General features: G+C 46.3%; 1 protein-coding gene and 1 long non-coding RNA gene across 5 annotated transcripts in view; both read left to right on the plus strand.

The window, feature by feature from the left end:
- LOC131491778 (uncharacterized) overlaps positions 1–2,600 on the plus strand; it is a 50,621-nt gene extending 48,021 nt beyond the window's left edge. For both annotated transcript variants that reach the window (XR_009251636.1, XR_009251635.1), the window contains 2 exons: positions 1,654–1,810; positions 2,440–2,600. This is a non-coding gene — a long non-coding RNA (uncharacterized LOC131491778). The remainder of the gene's footprint in view (positions 1–1,653; positions 1,811–2,439) is intronic.
- A 235-nt stretch (positions 2,601–2,835) lies between these two features.
- Positions 2,836–23,259, plus strand: part of B4GALT1 (beta-1,4-galactosyltransferase 1) — a 56,864-nt gene continuing 36,440 nt past the window's right edge. Inside the window, exon 1 of one of the 3 annotated variants that reach the window (XM_058695123.1) lies at positions 2,836–3,493. In XM_058695123.1, coding sequence (XP_058551106.1) covers positions 3,076–3,493 — 418 coding nt within the window. In that variant the 5' untranslated portion in view covers positions 2,836–3,075. The remainder of the gene's footprint in view (positions 3,494–23,259) is intronic. The other 2 variants (XM_058695122.1, XM_058695121.1) reach the window with 2 other exon arrangements.

Genomic DNA, 23,259 nt, shown 5'->3' on the forward strand with positions numbered 1-23,259 from the left:
ATAAGAGAACAGCAATTAGGTTATTGTGGCTAAAGCAGGTAGAGCAGGTAGGGAGTGATAGATGTGGGTGGGGAGGAGAGCTAGGAACCAATTAGATAGGGCTCCTACATATTTGGATTTCATTCTGAAAAATGGCATGACCTGATTGATGCTTACAAAGATCTTCCTAAATGCTGTTTGGAGAACAGACTGTGGAGGGGGGCACGGAGAAGGTGAAAGCAGGGTGACCAATTAGGAGGCTACCATATAACCCAGGCCAACATGATGGTGGCTTGGTCCAAGATAGTTGCAACAGAATTAATAAGTGGTTAATTCTGATGATTTAAAGGTAGCACTGACAAAACTTGCCAAGGGATTGGAAATGGCGTTTGAGCATAAGAGAGGCACATCAAGGATACCTTTTAGGTTTTGGGCTTGAGGAACTGGATGAGCAATGGTGCCATTCCCTGAGGTAGATAAGAATGAGAGTGGAGTATAAGGAGTAGGTTATTGAGGGCAGGATGTATTGAGTTTGAGATACTGGTTTGAGGCACTTGAAAATCAGTCTGAAGATCTAGGCTGGAGATAGAAATGTTGTAGCCATCAGCAAACAATTATTATAAATTACTCCTAGGGAGTGTGTAGACAGAAAAGAGTATCATGTGCCATGTTCTGAGGCTTTCAACAGCTCGGGAAGACAGAAATTTTGTGGTTATTAGCATACAGATGTTATAAATCACTCCTAGGGATTCAGTACTGACAGAAAAGAGCATCATAGACAGTGGCCTGGGGCCTTCAACAATGGGGGAAGAGGAGGAGAAGCCCACAAGGGAGACAGAGAAGTGACCAGTGAAGTGAGGAAGATCAGGAAAGCCTGGTGTCCAGAAAGGCAAGTGAAGAAAGTATCCTGTATAATCACAACCAAGAGTGAACTCCTGAGCCTCAGTTTTCTCAGCTGTGAAATGGAGACAGGAACAAGTACCTACTTCAAAGTGTTGTTAGGATTGAGACAATGCATATAAAGCAGTTAGGCTTGTGTTTGACTGGCATATAGTAGACTCTCAATCTATGCTAGCTCTTGCTATCATTCCCTCCACTTTAGAGTTGGCTGCCAGAGCTGTCACCCTCTCCATCCACATAAATAATAGCACTCTCATGGGTCTTTCTCAGGGGTCAGTTGTCCCTGCTCACTCAGGCATCAGGTGTGCCTGAGGAGTGGCCTCTGAGTCAAATTTAAACCACACAACTTCAGTGCCTAGGCCTATCACCCCGATAGCCTCCAGCCCTTACCTGCAAATCAACAAGGGTTAAATGTGTGGTGTATAAAGGTTTTGAAGACAGAATTCTGACTCTGTCCCTCACCAGCTGTGGGATCTTAGGCAAGTTTTTTTTAAGTTTATTTATTTTGAGAGAGAGAATGCACACAGGGGAGGGCCAGAGAGAGAATCCCAAGTAGGCTTTGTGCTGTCAGCAGAGCCAGGAAGCAGGGTTGGATCTCACAAACCATGGGATCATGATCTGAGCTGAAATCAAGTCAGATGCTTAACCGACTGACCCACCCGGACGTCCCCTTAAGCAAGTTTTTAGCCTTCTTGAGCCTTTAACTTTTTTTTTTTCTCTGAGCCAAGGCCTAATCCTGAGCAATTTTTTTTTTTTTTTTTTTTTTAAATAAAGACAGACTGCCACGTGCTGTGCCTCATTTGAATGTATCTGGAGTTTTGGAAGCTTGACCACCCTACATTCTCCTACAAATGGACCTCCAGAGCTTGTTTGGAGAGGAGCGCAGCTACTCCTATACCCTTGATGGAAGGCCGATCCTCTATCCGGGAAGGTAGTGGGAAGGTTGTCCTTTTCGACCAAGACCACAGCTTCCGGAGGGATGCACCTGGAGCAGAGAGGGAGGAAGGGGACACCCTCCTAGCCAGCCAGATCAGCCGAATCAACCCTGGCGATCAATGGGGTGACAGATGTCGCAGCCAGATAGCCCTCACATCCAAGCCTTTAACTCTTTATCTGTAAAATGGGGGCAATTCCTACTTCATGGGATTGTGTCTGGGTTCACACAGACTATATAAACAAAGCTGGCTGATCTGTTTGCCAGCATGGGAGTTACTGAGGCTTCTTGCCACTCTCCTACTCAAAGCACACATCCTCTCGGGGCAGGATGCACGTAGAGGAGGCACTCCACACACCCAAAACCACGCTGGGTGGGCCTCTGCCCTAGGCTGGGCTGCAGGTGAGTTAGCCAGACAAGCGGAGACTTGTGCACTGTCTCCTCCACGGGGCGAGGGTGAGCCGCGACTCCTTGCTGGGCCCTTACATTGGTAGAGGGGCCTAGCCCCGCCAAGGGAGGGGTACCGAACGTCCCAGAGAATCCCTCCTCAGCTGTTCCACCTCCCGCCCGGCGTCGAAGCCCGTTTCTTGGACAACTCTTTTCCGTCCCTCTTCCGAACCCACCAGGCCTACCGAGCCCCGGGCCGGAACGCCGCCGCGTCCCCCCACCCATCAAATCAGCAACCAGCGTCTCTCTGCGCCACCGCGTGTAGGCCCAGGCCCGTACCCCAGTCCTTCAGCACCGGAGGAAGTGGTGGCGCCTCTGGAGGGCAGCCAGGAGGAGGAGGAGGCGGCGGCGCGGCTGGGTAGCAACCGAAGCCACAGGGCAAGGGCTCGGGAGGAGGGCGGTGTGGGAACCCAACCGCTCAGCGCCGCGCCCCGGGGCAGCCAGCCGCGCTTGGAGACGGCCCCGCCCCCTGCAGCGCCCCGCCTCCAGAGTCCCCGCCCGCGCACCGCGGCTCCGCCCCAGAGGCCCCGCCCCCCCGTTCCAGTCCCGAAAACCCCGCTCCAACCGCCGGCCCCGCCCCCGCCCCCGCCCCCGCCCCCGCCCGCGCCTCGGGCGCACTTCTAGTCGCTGGGCGGCAGCGCTGGTCGGAGTCTCGGCGTTCTGCCGCCTGCCACCCGGAGCCGCGCTCCCCTGCCTCCCCTCCAGCCCCTCCCCCAAGAGCCGTGGTCGGGCAGCGCCTGGCCGGCGGCCCGCGGGCGGGCCGCCCCCCTCCCCCCCGCGGTAGCCCACCCGCCTCTTAAAGCGGCGGCGGGAAGATGAGGTTTAGGGAGCCGCTCCTGGGCGGCAGCGCGGCGATGCCGGGCGCGTCCCTGCAGCGGGCCTGCCGCCTGCTCGTGGCGGTCTGCGCGCTGCATCTTGGCGTCACCCTCGTCTACTACCTGGCCGGCCGCGACTTGAACCGCCTGCCTCAGCTGGTGGGAGTCCCTACACCGCTGCAGGGCGGCTCAAACGGCGCCGCCGCCATCGAGCAGCCTTCCGCGGAGCTCCGACCCCGAGGGGCCCCGCCGCTGCCGCTTTTGGACGCTTCCTCCGAGCTGCGCTCGGGTCGCGACTCCAGCCCAAACGCGAACTCTCACCCCGGCCCCCGCCCCGCAAGCAACTTGACTTCGGCCCCAGTGCCCTCTACCACAGTGCTGTCGCTGCTCGCATGCCCTGAGGAGTCCCCGCTGCTCGGTAAGGACTCGGGGACTTTCCCGAATTTCCCCGACAGGGTCCCCTGGACGTTCGCCCATGCCCTCTTCCAGGATATTCAGGCCCCCAGTTCCGGGTCGGAGTCCCTAGTCCCAAACAGAGGTTCCGGGCTGGATGTAGGGAGAGGGTGGGAGGCGAGATTTTTTTGGGTTTACGTGGAAGGCTGGGGCGGGGGTGGTACAAGGAAGCTGCAGGCCCCTCTGTTCCCAGAAGCAGAGAAGGCCTTGGAGACTTCCCTGCTCTGGCCCGTGCCTCAATAAGTTTTGGAGTTTGAGTTTGCTTCGGGCATGGAGCAGCCTTCGCCCTGCCAAGTCTGGTAAGGACCAAGAGGCAGCTCAGAGTAACCCACTCCAGTTTAGGAAACTGATGTTGAGGCCTCCAGTGGGGAAGGAAGTTGCCCTCCCAGTTCACATCCAGCTCACATACGTTGTCTTCCCATAGAAATACTCTCCTCTGAGTGTGGGTTAACTTTTCCTGAGCATTTGGACAAGTGACTTGCTCTTTAACCTCTGGTTTCTGGTCTGTTAAATGGGGAAGATAAATGGTACCTAAGTCAGGTTTGTTTTGGAAGGCTACATGAGACAATATAAACAAGGGTTTACATTAATGAAGGTAAACCCTTAGTAAATTGTTGCTATTATGTTAAGTTCCTCCTTTGTGTAGATCCCTGCCCTGGGGCCTTCCTACCCTGCTTCCTGCCCCTGTAGGTTCCCAAAACCTAAGTGAACTAGCACTGTCAAGGGCTGAGGGTGTTTGTAGGAGTACAGTGTGTGTACCATAGGGGCTGGAGGGCTAAACTATAAACCAGTTCACACTGAATTGTCCCTTCCAGGAAGCAGCTCAGAGTCTCAGGTATCTTGCCCAGATAATTGGAAATGTGGCCACCAGCCTGTGTTTCAGCATATACTGGGAGTTTGAGTGGGTGGGTTTGCATTCCTCACATCAGGAGGAGTCTGAGCCCGTGCCTGTTGGAGGCAGTGGGGGGTGGGGGGGAACCTTTCCTTGGTCTGTAATCCACAGGCAGTCAGGCCCAAGGCAGCCACAGGTTGTTCCCAAGATTATCATACAGGTGGCTGCTCATTCTTAATGCCAGGGTTTATTTGTTGCTCTGACTGAGGGGCCCTGGCAGCAGGGCAGGCATCCTGCCAAAAGGAACTCTGTCACCTTCCCGCAAAGCCCTGGCAGAGAAGGCCTCCTACATGTTCTTGCTCAATTTCTCCAATAATGACTTCAGTATTTTCGTATCAAGTTTGGGGGGAAGCTCTTGGAATTGGTCAGACATGAATTGTGGAAGTAAGGGGATTTTTTTTTTTTTTTTTTGTAAACAGAAAATTGAGTCCCTTTGGACTCAATTGGACTTCCTTCTGGGAAGGAGACTAGTTCTATAAAATAAAGTTGAATATTTGCCCCACTGCTAAGTGGCCTCACGTATCTTAGAGAGTTTCTCAGAATCTCTTTCTTATATGTAAAATGAGGTTGTTGGTGATTAACTCACAGGGTTATTTTTAGAACATAAATGAGATTGCGTACATTAAGTACACGCAAATAGGACTTGGGACTTGAAGTTCCATTTTCTCAGACTCCCGTGGAGATAGAAGGCTCTGAACAGCAGAGAGAAGGGGGAGGAGAGAGAAGAAATCCTCAGAACCCAGAGAGGCCAGGTTTTGTCTTTTTTGGTTTTAATTGTTTGCCTAGACATTTATTCAGAAAAAAAGAAACTAGCAAATTAAAGTACTCCAATGTTCATTAGATTGGTGTTTGAGGTATAAGGTCTTCTTGATGAAGCTGGAGAGCCCGTGGTGCTGTATCTCTGCTTTGTTTTGTTTTCTAATGGTGTTGCTAGTGATTGGTGACCAGTTACTGGTATTTCTGAGCTGAACTTTGAATTGGTGGTTTGAAGGGACTTCCTGAGAGATAACATTTGGAGGGTGAGGAGAGAGGCCCTGGGCCTTCTCTAGCTTGGCTGCCTTAGTGTGACATACATGGGACTATGATGTTTGGGCAGCTGCTACGGAGGTCCCACAAAGTGAAGACAGAGGGTTTTTCTTCATTTTAATTGAGCCCTGGTTTGAGTGGTTGGGTGCAGCTCTTGGAGTGAGGGCTCCTGGCTGGGAGGGGGCCTTGAGGAAGCTGAAGGTCTCTCAGAGTGTGTGGGTCAGGGGAGTTGAGCCCATCTGTTCATCTGGGCAGGTGTCAACCAAAGCCCTTGTGGGTGGTTTTGAGGTTGATGGGAGAAAGCATCCGTGGGGTTTAGAACTGCGGCCTTTTCACTACTTGCAGTTTCTTTCCATGACTTGGCTTTACTTTCTGTTGTCCAGGGGTCTGGGCCATACGCTATGATAAGCTCCTGTCTGGAACATGGAGGGTAATGGGCATGCTCTTTCCCGGAGGAGCCAGGCATCAGACTGGGCTTGATGAGTGACTGTTTGATCTGTCGTGGGTTGTCAGAGCCTTGAGAAAGACTTCAGAGAGACTTGGGTTTGAATCCTGTCTACACTATCTGTGTGACATAAGGCAGATTGTAGAGTTTAGAGCCATTGTAAGCCCTACTTCAGGGTCCCCCATGGGCTAGTGTGAGGCCTTCAAGAGTAGGGACTGCAGGGGGGAGGTAGGCCTTTCCTGAGGACTCTTACAAGTTCCCCAGGGAGTTCTCTCAGACAGTTCAGAACTGCAGGCACCGTCCTCTTGGCCCTCTGGCTGAGCAGCATCTAATCCACTGAACACGGTCATGTGGTGCCCTTTCCTGGCTGCCTGGGTGTTTGCCTGAGATGTAGTCAACCTGGGAAGAGGAGTGGTCTTGCCTTTTCCTTTTCCTGGGATATTCATCTCTGCTCAGATTTGGTGGCAGCTCAGTGTGACTTGACTTTTACTGGCACTGGCACTGGCACTGGCACTGTCAGCCCAGAGAGGGGCTGGGTGGGAGTGGGCAATACTTTAGGTTGGACTGGTTAGAGAAGGCCAGGCTAACCTGGGGGCTCAGTTGGAGCCTGGTACATCTGGTACAGTCTTGTCAAGGGTGTATGGGGTGTGGGGGGTGAGTAAAGGACTGCTTAAACCCAGAGACTTCCCCTGCCCTTTGTGCTGTGAAGAAATTCTCTTCATTTGTTCAGACGAGGACTCTGATCTAGAGGTGGGCACCAGAGAGTTGTGGGCCCCTGGGCCAACAAACAGCTACTGTAGATAGCCAGGGCCCTGGGAGAACACTTATCCATGAACCAGTTTCCCCAGCTTTTGTGGGGGCTGTCAGCCAAGCCGCTGCCATGGCTTGCACCCTTGGGAAGACAAAGCACTTTCTGAGTCTCTGCTGGGCTCTCAGCTCTCAGGTGTTTTTCCACCAGCGTGCTGTCCTCCTCCCATATGCACACATGTGGACATGAGCAGGCTGCCCAGGACAGAATGTACTTTGAAGACATCTGTTCTGGCCTTGGCTTGGGAAAGGGCTCTCTCTCCCCTTTGGTGATGAGTCTTGGAGCCTCATCCTCAGGGTTGGGGGAGGCATGGGGAGCCTCTCCTGTGTCTAGATCTTTAAGCTTTGTCAGATTAGGTAACTAGTACTTTAAAACAGTTTTTTCCTGTTGTTTTTCCTGGGGAAAATAATTTACTGACAAATTGACAGATACACCTTCTTGTCTGACAGTCCGAGATTATGAAATGCCCTCTATGACTATTGGGCTCACTTTCTTCCATTCAGCCTGATGGTGGCTGAAGTGATTCCTGACTGTGGCAATCTGTCCCAGACTCTGAGCAAGCATGGAAGTTCCTTGGGGCATGGGGAGCAAGAGCCAAATGTGGGATTGGATTTCAACCAGAGCATCTTGGACCTACAGCATCCCAGGATGGGACTGTCTAGTTCTCTGGCCCCATCCCTCATTGTGCTAGAGGGCAAGGGTGTCGTCTCAGGCCACACAGCCAGGAGTGGCCAGCTGGGGCTGGAACTCAGGTATTCTGCTTCCCAGCATAGTGCTCTTCCTTGAGGTTATTGCCCTATAGACACCTAGTGCAGGGGCTCAGAGCAGGCTAACATCTGGAATTTGGGAGGACCCTCTCTCTCTAGGTATGTCCGTGTCCACCTGAAAGGTCTTATGTAGTAGCTTGCATGGACGTCCTCAATGGCTAAAGCATCTGGTAACTTTATTCACTTCCAACAATGTGCCTGATCTTTGCTGGGTACTAGTGCCGCAAAGAGGAAGATGACAAAATGCCTCTTCTTTAGGAACTCATAGTCCAAGCAGAGGAGGCATAATTAAATTTTGCTGATGTCATTTAGAGAAACTAAATTTGTGTGTGTGTGTGTGTGTGTGTGTGTGTTATAGTCTCTCTCTCTCTCTCTCCTATCCATCCCTCCTTTTCTTCCTTCCTTCCTTCTTTCTTTCTCTTATTCAGAAACCCAGAGTTGATATCAGAGTTCTTCAGTCCTGGTTTTGATTGTGTTGAAAAGTTCCTCTAATTTCTGTAGCCTCAAATTAGCTTGGCTGAGTAATCTGTGCCTTGCTGCTTTATAATGACTGTAATGATACAACAGCAACCATATGGTCTTTGGGTAGCAGCAGGATAGGGATTTCTAGGCTGGGACTAGACTAATTTATGGGTTGGGAACAATGGGACAGTTCATGCTCAGGCAGTCCCCGCCTTTCCATAGACTTCACCCTGGGGATCTTCCAGGCTTTGGGGGCAGGTCTGGGAGGCTCATCCCCTTTGGGCTTAACTGGGCTCTGGGTGTGTATGAAAGGGGCCCAGTTGTCCTGTGGCCAACTCAAACCTGGTGATTTCTCCCCTGCTCGTAGACCCAGTGCCTCCTGTGCCGTCTTCACTATTCAGTGTTCCCTCCCTGCTCCCGACAAGAAGCAGAGACTGGAATTCTGCTTGAATCCATATCTACCTGGAGATTCCAGTTATTCTCATCCATTTAAGGGCAATCCATTTGTTTGAGGACAAGTGGTCTGCCTTTGTGGTTTAAATCCCTTGAGGCCTGGCACTGTGGCCATTTTACACTTGGCTCTGGCACTGCCCAGGGTGGTCTGGCCAGTGAGGTCAGCCAGCCAGACCCTGACTCCCGGGGGATTTGACAAGGCATGGGATTGTGAGGGTTCCTGGGAGCCGGACTGTGGCCGTGATTGTAAAGGCCCCAGTTATGGGGGGTCTCTGTGTTTAACTGGGCCTACACAGGTCACAAGCTCAGGGAGAGATTGCAGATCCTGTTGTAAAGGTCAGAACCTCCAGGTTCGAAGGTCATGGTGGCTTAGGATCAGGGGTCAGGGTGTGGTTGGGAGCTGGTTCTGGGTGGACGTGGCCTAAAGGGATTCGTCCTTAGAAGGCAGAAGGGCTGAGTCACACGCTCAGTGTTTCAGGTTCCACTTTCCAGCCTGGCCTCAGCCCGCCCCTTCCCTACACAAATGAAGGCCAGGAGATACATAATTGGCTGTTGCTAAATTCTTTGGCAGTGATTTTAATGTCTGGTCTGGGTGTGTTCTGTAGCTGCTTCCCTTTCCCCCTGCCACTCTCTAAAGCCCCTCGCAAAGCCCAGAGAGAGGGAAGGATTCGCCTCCCTGGAACACAGCAGTCTAGGGCTGTGGGTCTTTGCTTTTCTCTGTATTTTTTTGAGGAGCGCACGATCTCTTCATCTTCTTTGCAAAAAGTAATGCAGGCTTATTGAAAATAACTTGAAAAGTTAAAAGAGGGAGAAAAGCACACTTGTATTCCTATTACCTAGAGGAGACATGTAGGCACATCTTCTGTTAGTCTTTTTTCTCATACATATGATAAGAATATAGTTACTGTCTTTACAGATGAACACACAGATTGGTATGTTTAGATATAGATAGCCTGGTGTCCAGCATTTGTCACTTAAGATTCTTTCTTACGAGCTCAGTCCTACAACTTTAAAAACCACAAAAGCTGTGTCATTCTGTCAGCTGAATATGCTATAACTTTCTTTCATCATTTAGTTGTTGAACACACACATGTAGTTTTTGTTTTTCTTGGTGGCCCTCTGAGGCTTGGACATAAAGCACTACACTTTTTGGATTTTTTCAATAGTAGGGTTTTCCAAAAAGGGGGGAAAAAAGGGTGAATGCTTTCTGAGAAGGGCTATGTTTTAAAACCATTCTTACTAAAAAAGATAGACCCATTGAGAATTACAGGTTTGCTTAGCGCTGGCAGAGGAATATCATTTATTGCTGAATGAGGGATGTGTCTAGAATTCTGATTAAAAAGGAAACTAGGTGCAGGAAGTGCCTGGGGCAGGGGCAAAGGGCCAAGCTGCAGGACAGACTCTTGGGATCAGACTGAGCAGAAATCTGTTGTCAACAGAAGCGGTGGGGGTGATGCCCCAGGAGTCTGCTTTCTCAGTAACTTCTCCATTTGTCTCCTTAGCAGCCAGGTCCCTGGGCTAGGCTTATGTGGACTGTGGCACTGAGGCCGTGGAAACACCAGCTAGCTAACCCAGTGCAGTTGACATGACTGACTTGTGACTGTTTCCACAGAGCTTGTGGGAACAAGCCAGCAAATCGAACTCTGAAACAAACAACACAGCTCTCCCACCTCCAGGCAGTTCTGAGATCTGGGGAGGGACCACAAAGTGAGAACCTGCAAGTTTCCAGGAATTGCTTTTGAGAGAAGCTTCAGAGACCAGTAAAGCCTGGCGCTCAGTTGGAACTTGTTCAGGTGGTTTCAGCAATCCAGTCTCAGGCCAGTATGCCAGTCTCTTCCCAAGGTGTCATTCCACTTTGAAGTTATTCCACTTTGATTGCCCTCACTGCATCTACATTCTCCTCTTCCGAGGGACACTTTGGATTTGGGAATCTGCCAGGGGTTATTTGGCACAGAGCCTGGGGATTCAGGGGGAGGCTGTGCTGAGGGAAGAGGCGGGGTCATGTCCAACCAGCATGACCAGTATGGTATGAGGTCAGGTTCCTTCCTGCCCCACCACATGGGTCTGGAGGTTGTGGGGAGGGTCCCTGGCGGGGGGGGGGGGGGGTGCAATAATTGCCTGAACCCCTGACAGGGTACATTCTAAAAGTGCTTTTAAAATTTTCTTTAAACATTTCTTTCTGTTTTGCATAATATCCTTTTGCCTTTGACATCCTGAAACGGCAGAGTGGTGTTGGTTGTTTCAGGACACCACCACTGCCCGCTTGAAAAAACAGGAAAGGCCTCCCCAAGTGGAGGGTGGACACTGGGAAACTGGTATTTGCATTATAGGAGCTTGGTGACTTGGTGTTGAGGTGTTAGGTGGCTTCTGGCATTCAGATGAGCACTAAAGGAAGCCTGCCTGGCTGAGAATGGGTAGACCTGGGTATTCATGTCAAGTCAGGAAGGGCCCTAAGAAAGAGAGTAAATGAAGACTGGTTTGCTCATGCAGCGAGCCTTTATTGGTAACTACATTACGTTAGGCATGGGAGACAGACATAAACAAAGGCTGGTCCTTACTCCGTGGTGGACAGACCTGGGAAAAACTGTGTAGTCAGACAGAGGAAGCATGAGGGCCCTCAGGGCACCAAGGAGGTGCAGGGAACCAGATGGGTGATCTGGGCTAGGTCCAGAGTCAAAATGAGGGGCCTCTCTTCCAACACTGATCTTTAGCATCTCTGTCTCTCCCAATGTGTTTGAACAGTCTCCCTCTTTGGGAAGGGCAGGGGTCTACTGCTGAATGTGGCCTGTAATTTCCTCTGGCTGCTGTTAGGCCACATGGGAAGAACACTGTAGCTGAAATGCCAGCTGCTGCATACAGTCACCTGCAGGGCGGGAGAGAAGTGGAGGCAGAGTGAATGGAAGATAATGAAAGACAGAGAAGCTAGTATAGTAGGGACCATACTGGACAAGGGAAAGCTGAGGATAGCTAGACCGAGGGGACCAAAGGAAAGAAGGTAAAGGGAGAGAGAGATACAGAAAGAGGAGGTCGTGGTCTGCAGGGGAGAGGGGCAAAGCCTCAAAGACCACTGGCATGAGAATTTCGAGTTCTGGTTCTTCTCCTAAGTCATTACATCATCTTGGGCAAGTCCCAACTCTGTCGGTCCCTCTTTCCCTTTCTGAAGTTTGAGTGGGCTGGACATTTGGTCTTCAGTGCTCTTCCTTCTGAAGTCTAGGTTGGTATGGCGGGAAATCCTGGTCATATTTGCAACATGAAAAGCCTCTGAAATAACCTGTGAAGCTCACTACCTACTGCCCGTTTCAGGCTCTTGGGGTGAGACTTCTGCTGCGGATTTTGTCGTCTCGAAGCAGGCACAAACATTTTAGCAGATGAATGACCTTTGAAGTGGCATGGAGAATGTTTCTTTCCATCACTCTGGCTAGCTGTGTGATATGGGAAAGCTTTTATTGCCCTTTCTGTGCCTCTGTGTTCTTGCCTATAAAATGGGGGTGATAATAGTGTCTACCTCATGGATGTTGGGAAGTTCAGGTAGGAGGCATAAAAGGACCTAAAACAGTGCCTAACACTGAGTAAGCTCTGAGTGTGTTATTTATTATTATTATTTTTTTTTAATTTTTTAATTTTTTTTATTTTTGGGACAGAGAGAGACAGAGCATGAACGGGGGAGGGGCAGAGAGAGAGGGAGACACAGAATCAGAAACAGGCTCCAGGTTCTGAGCCATCAGCCCAGAGCCTGACGCGGGGCTCGAACTCACAGACCACGAGATCGTGACCTGGCTGAAGTCGGACGCCCAACCGACTGCGCCACCCAGGCGCCCCTGTGTTATTTATTATTGATAGCACTAACAGTTATTTCTGAAGATTTTGGTTTTTGCTTTGTAGGATTTCTTCCTTTTTTAAAAAAAAATTTTTTTAGTTGAAAATATATCACCACATCAAATGTTTAAAAAACTATAATTCAGGGTGCCTGGGTGTCTCAGTTAAGTGTCCAACTCTTGATTTCAGCTCAGGTCATGATCTCATGGTTTGTGAGTTTGAGCACCATATCTGGTTCTGTGGTGACAGTGCAGGGCCTGCTTAGGATTCTCTTTCTGTCCCCTCCCCTGCTCACATGCGCTCACACTCTCTCTCAAAATAAATAAACCTAAAAAAACCAACAAACTATAATTCTACCTAACTACCATTGTAATCAAACATGTGTCTACCACTGTAACAAAACCTGCCATTGCTTTTTATTTGTTTGTTTATTATGTTTTTATTTTACTTTTGAGAGAGAGCGCATGTGTGCACAAGGAGGAGAGGGGCAGAAAGAAAGGGAGACAAATAATCCAAAGCATATTCCACACTGTTAGCACAGAGCCCAACGCAGGGCTCATACTCACTAACCCTGAGATCATGACCTGAGCTGAAGTTGGACACTTAAATACATACATACTTAACTCTGTTGTAATGGTAGTATAAAACTGTTCTGCGTTCTGCTCATTTCATTCAATGCTATCTTAAACTGTTAGGTTATTCGTAATTATCCTTATTATCTTTTCAAGCTGCTATCTAAAATTCTTATGGATATTCCCTTAGCATTCAACATTCCAGGTTTCTCCATTATAGATAGTCTTTTTTTTTTTTTTTTTTAAATCATAGATAATCCTGAATATTTTCGCTTGTGTTGAGCTCTTTGCTTCAGTTGAATTAACTCCATGGGATAAATTCTTAGGAATTCTTAGGCCAGAGGACATAGACACTTTTAGGACATTGGTTCACATTGCCACCTTGCTTTCCAGGAGGGTTGGAATAATCCACAGGCCCTAAATCGCAAATTCCTGGGCTAGGGATATTGGCTTTTAAAGAATATGGATACCGAGAGAGAGTCAGATCTATCTGGAGTCTTATATCTATACTCTCAGCTTGTGTGTGTGTGTGTGTGTGTGTGTGTGTGTGTGTGTGTGTCTGTCTGTCTGTCTTAAGTGGCCTGTGTAGGGCACTGTGGCCATCCTGGACATGAGGCTTTTCCTGTAAGCCATTGCATCTGAGCAGTTCCTGTTGAGGTGTATCCATAAAGGGCCTTACTGATGGCTCTTTGAGCACCTCATGTACCTTCTTTGCCAAAGAGTCGATTTACACAAGGTAAGAAACTCCTTCTTCCTATGTCTGTGGAGCTAAATCTATAGAGTGGGGGACAGGCTCTGGCTTTAAAAGCTTGGCTTAAAAATGGTGTTGACCTAAAACTTTGTGGGTTGATGTCTGGCAATACCACATGCAGCCATCCACAGAAACCATGATAGGTTCTGACTGGCTAGTCTGGGCAGCTGACCATTTAACCCATATGGATCAACTCCAATCTGACAGACATGGTTTATGGGATCTAGGAATGAGGCCCAAAGGAAGAAAGACTTAAATTATATTGGGTAAAAATAAATTGATCAATAACTATATAAATTGCCAGTTCTGCTCCTATTCCCCCCCACTCCCCCTCCCACGCACATGCCTCTTTTGTAGATAAACAGGAGTCTGCCGACTTCCAGAAGTAGTAGAATGACCTTAGAGCCAGTGATTTCAGTTATCAGCGGTTTATAGATTAAGCAGATGGGGTGCATTCAACTTGTGACTGTTCCTCCTCTCATGTTGTAACCACTCTTGTCCTATTGTGCTACATTCCATGGTGATCAGCTGTGATTTAACAAGGTACTTCCCGGGGCTGTTTATAGTCAGGCTAGAGCTGCTGTCCAGCATGTTGTTCCTGGGGGACCCAGAGCAGTACTTTCCTCCTGTGTAAAATGGGGCAATAATTCCTACCTCCAAGAGTGGATGAGAGGATTGAATGAAATGAGGTATGTGTTGATATCAGTACTCTTGTCTTTTGTTCAATGCCTAACCCCATTCTCTTGGGTGCAGAAGGCTTACACTCAGCCTAGTAGGAGGCAGAGTAAAATTTCCTCCAAATGCAGTTTTGTCTTTGTTTTTGTTTTTTTCCATCTACCCTGGGGCAGAGTTAAGAGGATAAGGGAGAGGTGTGAGGCTGTAACCATAATTTAGGGACAGGGTTTAGCCTGGAGCCAGGGTTTAGTGGAGACCTACCCCAGTCCACAAGGAAGCCTCCCTCTTGTTGAATCCACACTGCGGAACTTGGAGTGGGGGTTGCTGTGTGTCAGGCATGCCAGGATTCTGTGGCGATTCATAGCCTTCCCTTCTCCAAGTGGACATTGTCAGTCAGTGTCCTGGGGAGAGAGCTTCATGGAGTACAGATAGTTGAATGGTCAGGAAGAGGAGCTGGAGGGAGCATTGGGTGTTTGGTAGAGTCTCAGGAGGTGAGAAGAGATGTGTTGTGGTTGGGAGGTGGGTGCTGGGCTCAGGCTGGGGTGCCCAGTGACCTGTGCTTGGTGTGTTATTAGAAAAACTTAGAGGCTGTAGATAGCCTGTCTTGTAAAAGAGACAGTAAGAAATACTGATCTGTAGCTGTTGGGATTTTTTTTTCCCCCAGCTTTATTAAAGTATAATTAACAAATAAATGATTTGTAGTTTTCTTTATTGTGATGCCGTTGTCAGATTTTGGTGTCAAGGAAGTACTGCCTCATAGAATGAGCAGAGAAGTGTTCCCTCCTCTTCCAATTTGTAGAGGATTTGCGAAGGATTTGTATTAATTCTTCTTTAAATATCTGGTAGAATTGACAAGTGAGGCCATCTGAGCCTGGGTGTTTCTTTGTGGGATGCTATTTGATTACTAATTCAATTTCTTGCTACATGTCTATTCAGATTTTCTGTTTATTCTTGAGTCAGGTTTGGTAGTTTGTGCCTTCCCAGGAATTTGTCCACTTCATCTAAGCTACCTAATTTGTTGACATACCATTGTTCACAATACTCCCTTGGAATCCTTTTTGTTTCTATAAGGTTGGTAGTGGTGTTTCCTTTTTTATTGCTGATTTTGGTAATTTGAGTTCTTTCTTTCTTTCTTTCTTTCTTTCTTTCTTTCTTTCTTTCTTTCTTTCTTTCTTTCTTTCTTTCTTTCTTTCTTTTTTCTAGCCAGAAGGAGGTCATTTTTGTTGATCTTTTCAAGGAACCAACTGTTGGTTCACTGATTTTCTCTATTGTTTTTCTATTCTCTAGTTCATTAATTTCTGCTCTCATCTTTATTATTTTGTTCCTTCTGCTTGCTTTAAGTTTAGTTTGATGTTTTCCAGTGTCTTAAGGTGGAAAGCTAGGTTATTTATTGATTTAAAGTACATGATCTAAAGGCCATGTACTTTTAACATTTTCATAGATGGTGTCAAATTGCCTTCCAATTGGTTCTCATCAACAGTGTTTGAGAAGCACCTGTTCCCCACATCTATGCCAGTTAACAATCTTTTTACATTTGCCAATATGATGGGCAAAAGTGATACCTTGTTTTAATTAGTTCCTTTGATTACTGATGATGTTGAACAAACTCTTATGTGTTCTTTGGCCATTTGTATTTCTTCTGTAAATTACTTGTTAATATTTTTACCCATTTTTCTATTAGTTTTAAAAATATGTTTGTAGGACCTTTTAATATTATGGATATTGCTCCTTTATATTGTTTGCAAACATAGTCTCTCTCTCTTTTTTTTTTTTTTGTTTTGTTTTTTTGATTTTGTTTTGTGTTGTTTTTGGTTTCCACCACCTTTCCTTTCCCTAGCCTGTTAGGCAGATTTCCTTTCTTTCTTTTTTTTTTAATTTAATTTTTAAAATTTACATCCAAGTTAGTTAGCATATAGTGCAACAATGATTTCAGGGGTAGATTCCTTAATGCCTCTTACTCATTTAGCCCATCCCCCTCCCACAGCCCCTCCAGTAGCCCTCTGTTTGTTCTCCATATTTAAGAGTCTTTTATGTTTTGTTTCCCTCCCTGTTTTTATACTATTTTTCCTTCCCTTCCCTTGTGTTCATCTATTTTGTATCTTAAAGTCCTCGTATGAGTGAAGTCATATGATATTTTTGTTTCTCTGACTAATTTCGCTTAGCATAATACCCTCTAGATCCATCCATGTAGTTGCAAATGGCAAGATTTCATTCTTTTTGATTGCCGAGTAATACTCCATTGTGTATGTATATACCACATCTTCTTTATCCATTCATCCATCAATGGACATTTGGGCTCTTTTTCTGTACTTTGGCTATTGTTGATAGTGCTGCTATAAACATCGGGGTGCATGTGCCCATTTGAAACAGCATACCTGTGTCCCTTGGATAAATACCTAGTAGTGCAATTGCTGGGTCATAGGGTAGTTCTATTTTTAATTTTTTGAGGAACCTCCATACTGTTTTCCAGAGTGGCTGCACCAGCTTGCATTCCCACCAGCAGTGCAAAAGAGATCCTCTTTCTCTGCATCCTCGCCACTATCTGTTGTTGCCTGAGTTGTTAATGTTAGCCATTCTGACAGGTGTGAGGTGGTAACTCATTGTGGTTTTGATTTGTATTTCCCGGATGATGAGTGATGTGGAGCATACTTTCATGTGTTGGTTGGCCATCTGGATGTCTTCTTTGGAGAAGTGTCTATTCATGTCTTTTGCCCATTTCTTCACTGGAGTATTTGTTTTTTGGGTGTTGAGTTTGAGAAGTTCTTGATAGATTTTGGATACTAACCCTTTATCTGATATGTCGTTTGCAAATATCTTCTCCCATTCTGTTGGTTGCCTTTTAGTTTTGCTGATTGTTTCCTTCGCTGTGCAGAAGCTTTTTATTTTGATGAGATCCCAATAGTCCATTTTTGCTTTTACTTCCCTTGCCTCTGGAGATGTGCTGAGTAAGAAGTTGCTGCGGCCAGGGTCAAAGAGGTTTTTGCCTGCTTTTTCCTCGAGGATTTTGATGAATTCGTGTCTTACATTTAGGTCTTTCATCCATTTTGAGTTTATTTTTGTGTGTGATGTAAGAAAGTGGTCCAGTTCATTTTTCTGCATGTTGCTGTCCAGTTTTCCCAGCACCACTTGCTGAAGAGACGTTTTTTTTTTTTTCCATTGGATATTCTTTCCTGCTTTGTCAAAGATTAGTTGGCCGTATGTTTGTGGGTCCATTTCTGGGTTCTCTATTGTGTTCCATTGATCTCAGTGCCTGTTCTTGTGCCACATGGTCTCTCTTTTAACTTTATCTCTGGTGTCTTTCAAATTTTTGTGTATTTAAATCTGTTGTTTCCTTTATGGCTTCAGGTTGTTTTTGCACTCAAGAAGGTCTTCATCCCAAGATTATAATTTTATTCTGCAGTCTCTTCTAAGCTGGTTCTTGAGCATTTTAGTTCTTGTCTCTGACAGTAAAAGATGAACAGAATCACTGTTAAACCCTCAAAACCTTATATCATACCCAGAAGGCCCTTTGAAGTCTTAACCTCTTCTTCCAAATCTATCACTGATGCTGGTACATCAGAACAGAAATGCGAAATTTTAGCCACTTGTGATTGTAGGGCTGTAATAACCTGTAGGCTTTGAAGTTGCTGAGATTCAGGGGAGAAGGCAAAGTTAATATTTACTGAATATCTGTAAAGGGCTAAATGCTGAACATTGTGATGAATATATACAGGTGTCCTTTGAACAACATGGAGGTTAGGGGGCCTTACCCCCCTGTGCTGTAGAAAATCCACATATAACTTCGCACTCTTCAAAAACTTAACTCTTAATAGTCTACTGTTGACCCTAAGCCTTAGCGATAAAGTAAACAATTGATTAACATGTTTTGTATGTTCTATATATTATACTGTGTATTTTTTACCATAAAGTAAGCTAGTGAAAAAGATCATATTGTTAAGAAGGTCATAAGGAAGAGAAAATACATTTACAGTATGTTACTGTAAAAAAACCTGTGTATAAGTGGACCTGTGCAGTTCAAACTGGTGTTCAAGAGTCAACTGTGTATGTGTTATCTCATTTGCCATCTGAAAAGAGCACATTATTATCCCCATTCCTCAGAGGAGGAAATTGGAGCTGACTGCATTTAAAGTGATCCTGATACCAGAAAGGTACTGCCAGGAATGCATGACTGGCTGACTGCCCAGATGGCCCACAGGGCAGCAGGCTCGCCATGGTTCAAGGTCTGGTTCTAGATGGAGAGAAGATGTATTTGTAATCAGCATTGGGGATGTTCTATAAATTTGAGTTAGGGCTCCAGAACTGATGAGAGGGGCTGCTGACTCACTAATAAAAACTCCCAGGAGACTTATTTTCATGCTGGAATACTAAATTGCTGCTTTATTGGGAAGATTAGAACTGTTGTCAGGTGGCTTAGAATTCTCTGGCTGCTGGCAATACTACAAGGGAAGCCATAGTGTAATCAAATCAGGCAGCTGGTAAGTCAGAAGTCAGAGCAGGGAAGTGAGTTGTACCCTAATGTTGGATGGTGTCTGCTGTCATGGCTCATGAATCCATCCCCACAGAATTGCAGACCTTTTTCAGGGACTGGGGTCCGGTCTAGTGGTCAGGCCTTTCTTCTCCCCATACAGCTCTGGAAGGACACATCCAGCTCCGTCTCCACCACTCCCCCATTTGTTTCTTTTTGTACTTTCTTCTTTCTTCCCTTTCTTTCCATCCAGCCATCAAACTTTATTTCATGGCCCATTATCATCCCAGACTCTACTGCTTTATTTTCTTTGTTCTGTTTTATTCTCATTCCCACTTCCATTTCCCAACCACCCCCTCCCCATTTGAGCAAACACTTTAATGTGTTTCACGTGTATCTGTTTTTCTCTTGCCAAATTGGAGCTGCTGCTTTTTATATGAACATATTTGTGTATTGAATTTTTTAGATTAACATATAGTAAAATTGGCCTTTTTTGGGTATACAGTTCTATGAATTGTAACACAGTGCACATTTGTGTAGCCACCACCATGATAAGGATTCAGAACAGTTTTATCACCCAAAATTCCCCTTGTAATCACATTCACCCACCTTTAACCCCTGGCAGCCACTGATCTGTTCTCCATTACTAGTGTTGTATCTGTAGCAGAATGTTATAAATATGTATCATACAGTATATGTACCTGTATTTTTATTTTATTTTTTTTAAAGTTTTTTTTTAGGGGCACCTGAGTGGCTCAGTTGGTTAAGCGTCCGAATCTTGGTTTCAGCTCAGGTTGTGATCTCGCGGTTTGTGAGTTCCAGCCCCACATCGGGCTCTGCGCTGACTGTACAGAGCCTGCTTGGGATTCTCTCTCTTCTTCTCTCTTTACACCTCCTCTGCTCACTCTGTCTCTCTGTTAAAATAAATAAACGTAAAAAAAGTTTATTTAAATTCCATTTAACATGCAGTATAATATTTGTTTCAGGTGTACAGTATAGTGATTCACTACTTCCATACAACACCCAGTGCTCATCACAACGAATATACGCCTTAATCGCCATCACCTATTTCACCATCCCCCCACCGGCCTCCCCTCTGGTGACCTCAGTTTGTTCTCTATAGTTAAGTCTTTCTTGGTTTGCCTCTTTCTCGTTTTCCCCCCTAACTGGTTTGTTTTGTTTCTTAAACTCTCCATCAGTGAAATCATATGATATTTGTCTTTTCATGACTGATTTATTTCAATTAGTATGATACTCTCTAGCTCCATCCATGTTGTTGCAAATGGCAAGATTTCATTCTTTTTTATGGCTGAATAATATTCCATATATGTACATATATATATTTATACACACACACACCCCACATCTTTATCCATTCATCAGTTGGTGAACACTTACGCTATTTCCATAATTTGGTTATTGTAGATAATGCTGCCATAAACATCAGGGTACATGTGCCCTTCAACCCAAATTTTTGTATCCTTTGGGTAAATACCTAGTAGTGCCATTGCTGGATTGTAAGGTAGTTCTATTTGTAACTTTCTGAGGAATCTCCATACTGTTTTTCAGAGTGGCTGCACCAGTTTGCCAGTTTGCACACCACATGTAAGGAAGAGCTTTGCCTTCTCCCCTATTAGTGCATAAATTGGTGCAGACTTATGGATTCTTTACTCAATAGCTCATGATCCTTTACTATCATTATTTATTTTGATGCTCAGATTGTCCCACATTTGGTCAGTGAGATCCCCTTTAGGCTGGTTCCTATGTCTTTTTGACATATCCCATCATTCTTTAAGCACTTTATTTTAGGCACAGCAAGATGATCCGGGGTGCTCTTGTTCGTTCCCTGACTCAGCCGTGGAATCAGCTACTTTTCCAACAAGCCCTACTTCTTTTCTGTGGAGAATGGCATTTAGAAACCAAGAACTGGGCCGTAGGTTTTTCAGGTCCATCCGTGTTGCTACGTGTACGTGTCCACGATGTTCATCCCAATTTTCTCTCTCCCTTAATGATAGGCTCCCACACTGCCTCCAACACTGTCTTCACAAATACATCTGGAAGGAACAGCCTTCTATGTGTCCTTGATGGGCCTGTCGGTGTATATTTGTATTGATGTGGCACTGCCAGATACCACTCCAGAATGGCTACCCATCATTTATGTTTCCACCTGAGGAACTTAAATGTCTCTGTACTTCCAACAAATACTTGGCATTAACTAACCAGCTTCCTAATTTTTGCTGAGTGAATTGATCATGCTGGGATAGTTGTTGTTTTAACTTGCTTTTCTCTGATGACAAATGAGAATGGGCATTTCTTCATATGCTTGATGGCCATTGGGTTTCTTCTTTGGCAAATTGCTTATTTGTGATAATCATTTATCTGTGCTTTTTTTTCCCCTCCCAGTGGGACTCTGAACATTTTTCTTTCTTTTCCTTTTTATTTTTTTTTAATGTTTATTTATTTTTGAAGGCAAGAGAAGACAGCACGCAAGCAGGGGAGGGGCAGAGAGAAAGGGAGACACAGAATCTGAAGCAGGCTCCAGGCTCTGGGCTGTCAGCACAGAGCCTGATGAGGGGCCCGAACCCACAAACTGTGAGATTATGACCTGAGGCAAAGTCGGATGCTTAACCGACTGAGCCACCCGGGTGCCCCAACATTTTTTATTTTGATGATATGCAAGAGTTTGTTATGCATCCTGGATATTAATCCATTGCTGGTCCCAGACATTGCAGATTCTGGATCTGAATCTGTCCTCTGTTAACTTTGCCCGTGCTATCTTTTTTTTGAATATAGATTGTTTCCTTTTTGTGTGGTCTCTCAGCATCAATTTTTTTTCTATAACCACTTTACTACCCTTTGTTCCTCCACATTTTAAGTGTGCTAGTATAGCTGAACGCAGCTGATTGACTTCAGCAAACAGTCTATCTTTATGACTCCTGAGCCTCTTACTGAGTTGTATTAAGAGTGACTTTGGGGCTCCTGGGTGGCTCAGTCGGTTAAGCGGCCGACTTCGGCTCAGGTCATGATCTCGCGGTCCGTGAGTTCGAGCCCCGCGTCGGGCTCTGTGCTCACAGCTCAGAGCCTGGAGCCTGTTTCAGATTCTGTGTCTCCCTCTCTCTGACCCTCCCCCGTTCATGCTCTGTCTCTCTGTCTCAAAAATAAATAAACGTTAAAAAAAAAAAAATTAAAAAAAAAAAAAGAGTGACTTTACGTCTTAGAGTGTGAGGCTTGGATGTATTAGTCATATATTTATTCAGCATGTATATGCTGTAGGTCTGCTCTGTATTAGGCACTGTGCTATCACCGGCAAGGTTCAGAGGTTATGAAACCTGTCTGTGGCCTTTTGAAGGGAAAGCAGGGATTTGAGCCTCTTCCTACCATGCTGCTTCTCTCTTGGAAACTGAGTTTGGTTCCTGTACAACTGTGTGTCACATTTCTGTATCGTTTCTAACAAATCGCCTAGGAAGGTGCAAAGTGTTCTTCCCCAGCAGCCTGAGGAGGGGGAGGGTAATCCTAGGGAATGCAGGCAAATGTGGCTCCTGTCATCCCAGGCCTGGAGTCCTCAAGTGGCAGGCTCTGGGCTACCTGCTGGTGACTGGTGACTGGCCCGGGGCTCAGAGCAGAGTACCCAGAGGACACAGGAAGACGGCCTCAGTCTGGAGGGGAAGGTCTTAAAACACCAGGACTTAAGTTATTCGAATCCTTTCTGAGAAGCTCCTATCTTCTCTTGCAGAAGTGTTCTAGTTCTAAGATGAGAGAGATCCCCCAAGATCTTCCTGGGGCTAACAGAATTTCCAGGCAAATTGACTTCCCAGCCTTTCCTGGTAGTGGTAACTGTGGGCAGGAGCACTTTCCAGAATTTCCACAATTTCCACCAGAGGGAGGGAGGGAGGGAGAGAGGGAAGCCAGAGGGAGAAGAGCTGAGTGAGGAGGAACTCTGCCTTTGGGCCAGGACCAAACAAAACAGAAATTCCTTCTGGGACGGTTTTCCCTCGAGGACAACACTGAGAAGCCTGTTTATGGGGCTTTAAAAGCCTGTGGTCCCCAGCACAGTTTCTTGACCTCAGGACCTTGCATCTCTGTGGTTTCACTAAGGGTGGAAACTTTCTCTTCGGGTCATCCCGGGACAGAAGTGTGCTATCACTCCCGTTTCGGGGGCCTCCTTGAGGTTTCCCAGTGCTCTGAACTTGCTTCTCCTGACTCCCTCAGTTCCAAAGCCATGACCACATATGGTAGAGAAATGTGTTTGAGAAGAGTTTAGAGCAGTCAAGTCAAATAAGATTTACTTTTAGGCCACTTGGATCAGTTAGTGGCTCCCTGGAACCCCAGATTAAGAAGGATTCCGAGACAAGCTCAATGGGCACAGTGTAGAGAGAGTAGAGCGACGTGTGTGCTGTCCACTGTGTAGACACATCCATGAACATCAGAACCCCTAAAGGATTAATGAGTGGAAGATAATGATGACTTTTTGTTTTTTTTAAATGATAAAAAGCACCTTTATTATTGCTTGGTAAGGACAAGCCTTGCCTTGATGCTAGATAAAATCCTGGATAGACTCCTGACTTTTCTGGTCACTGTCAGGTAGTTTTAAAGTTTTAC

This window comes from Neofelis nebulosa, chromosome 12 (genome assembly GCF_028018385.1).
Source record: "Neofelis nebulosa isolate mNeoNeb1 chromosome 12, mNeoNeb1.pri, whole genome shotgun sequence".
Classification (NCBI taxonomy): Eukaryota; Metazoa; Chordata; class Mammalia; order Carnivora; family Felidae; genus Neofelis; species Neofelis nebulosa.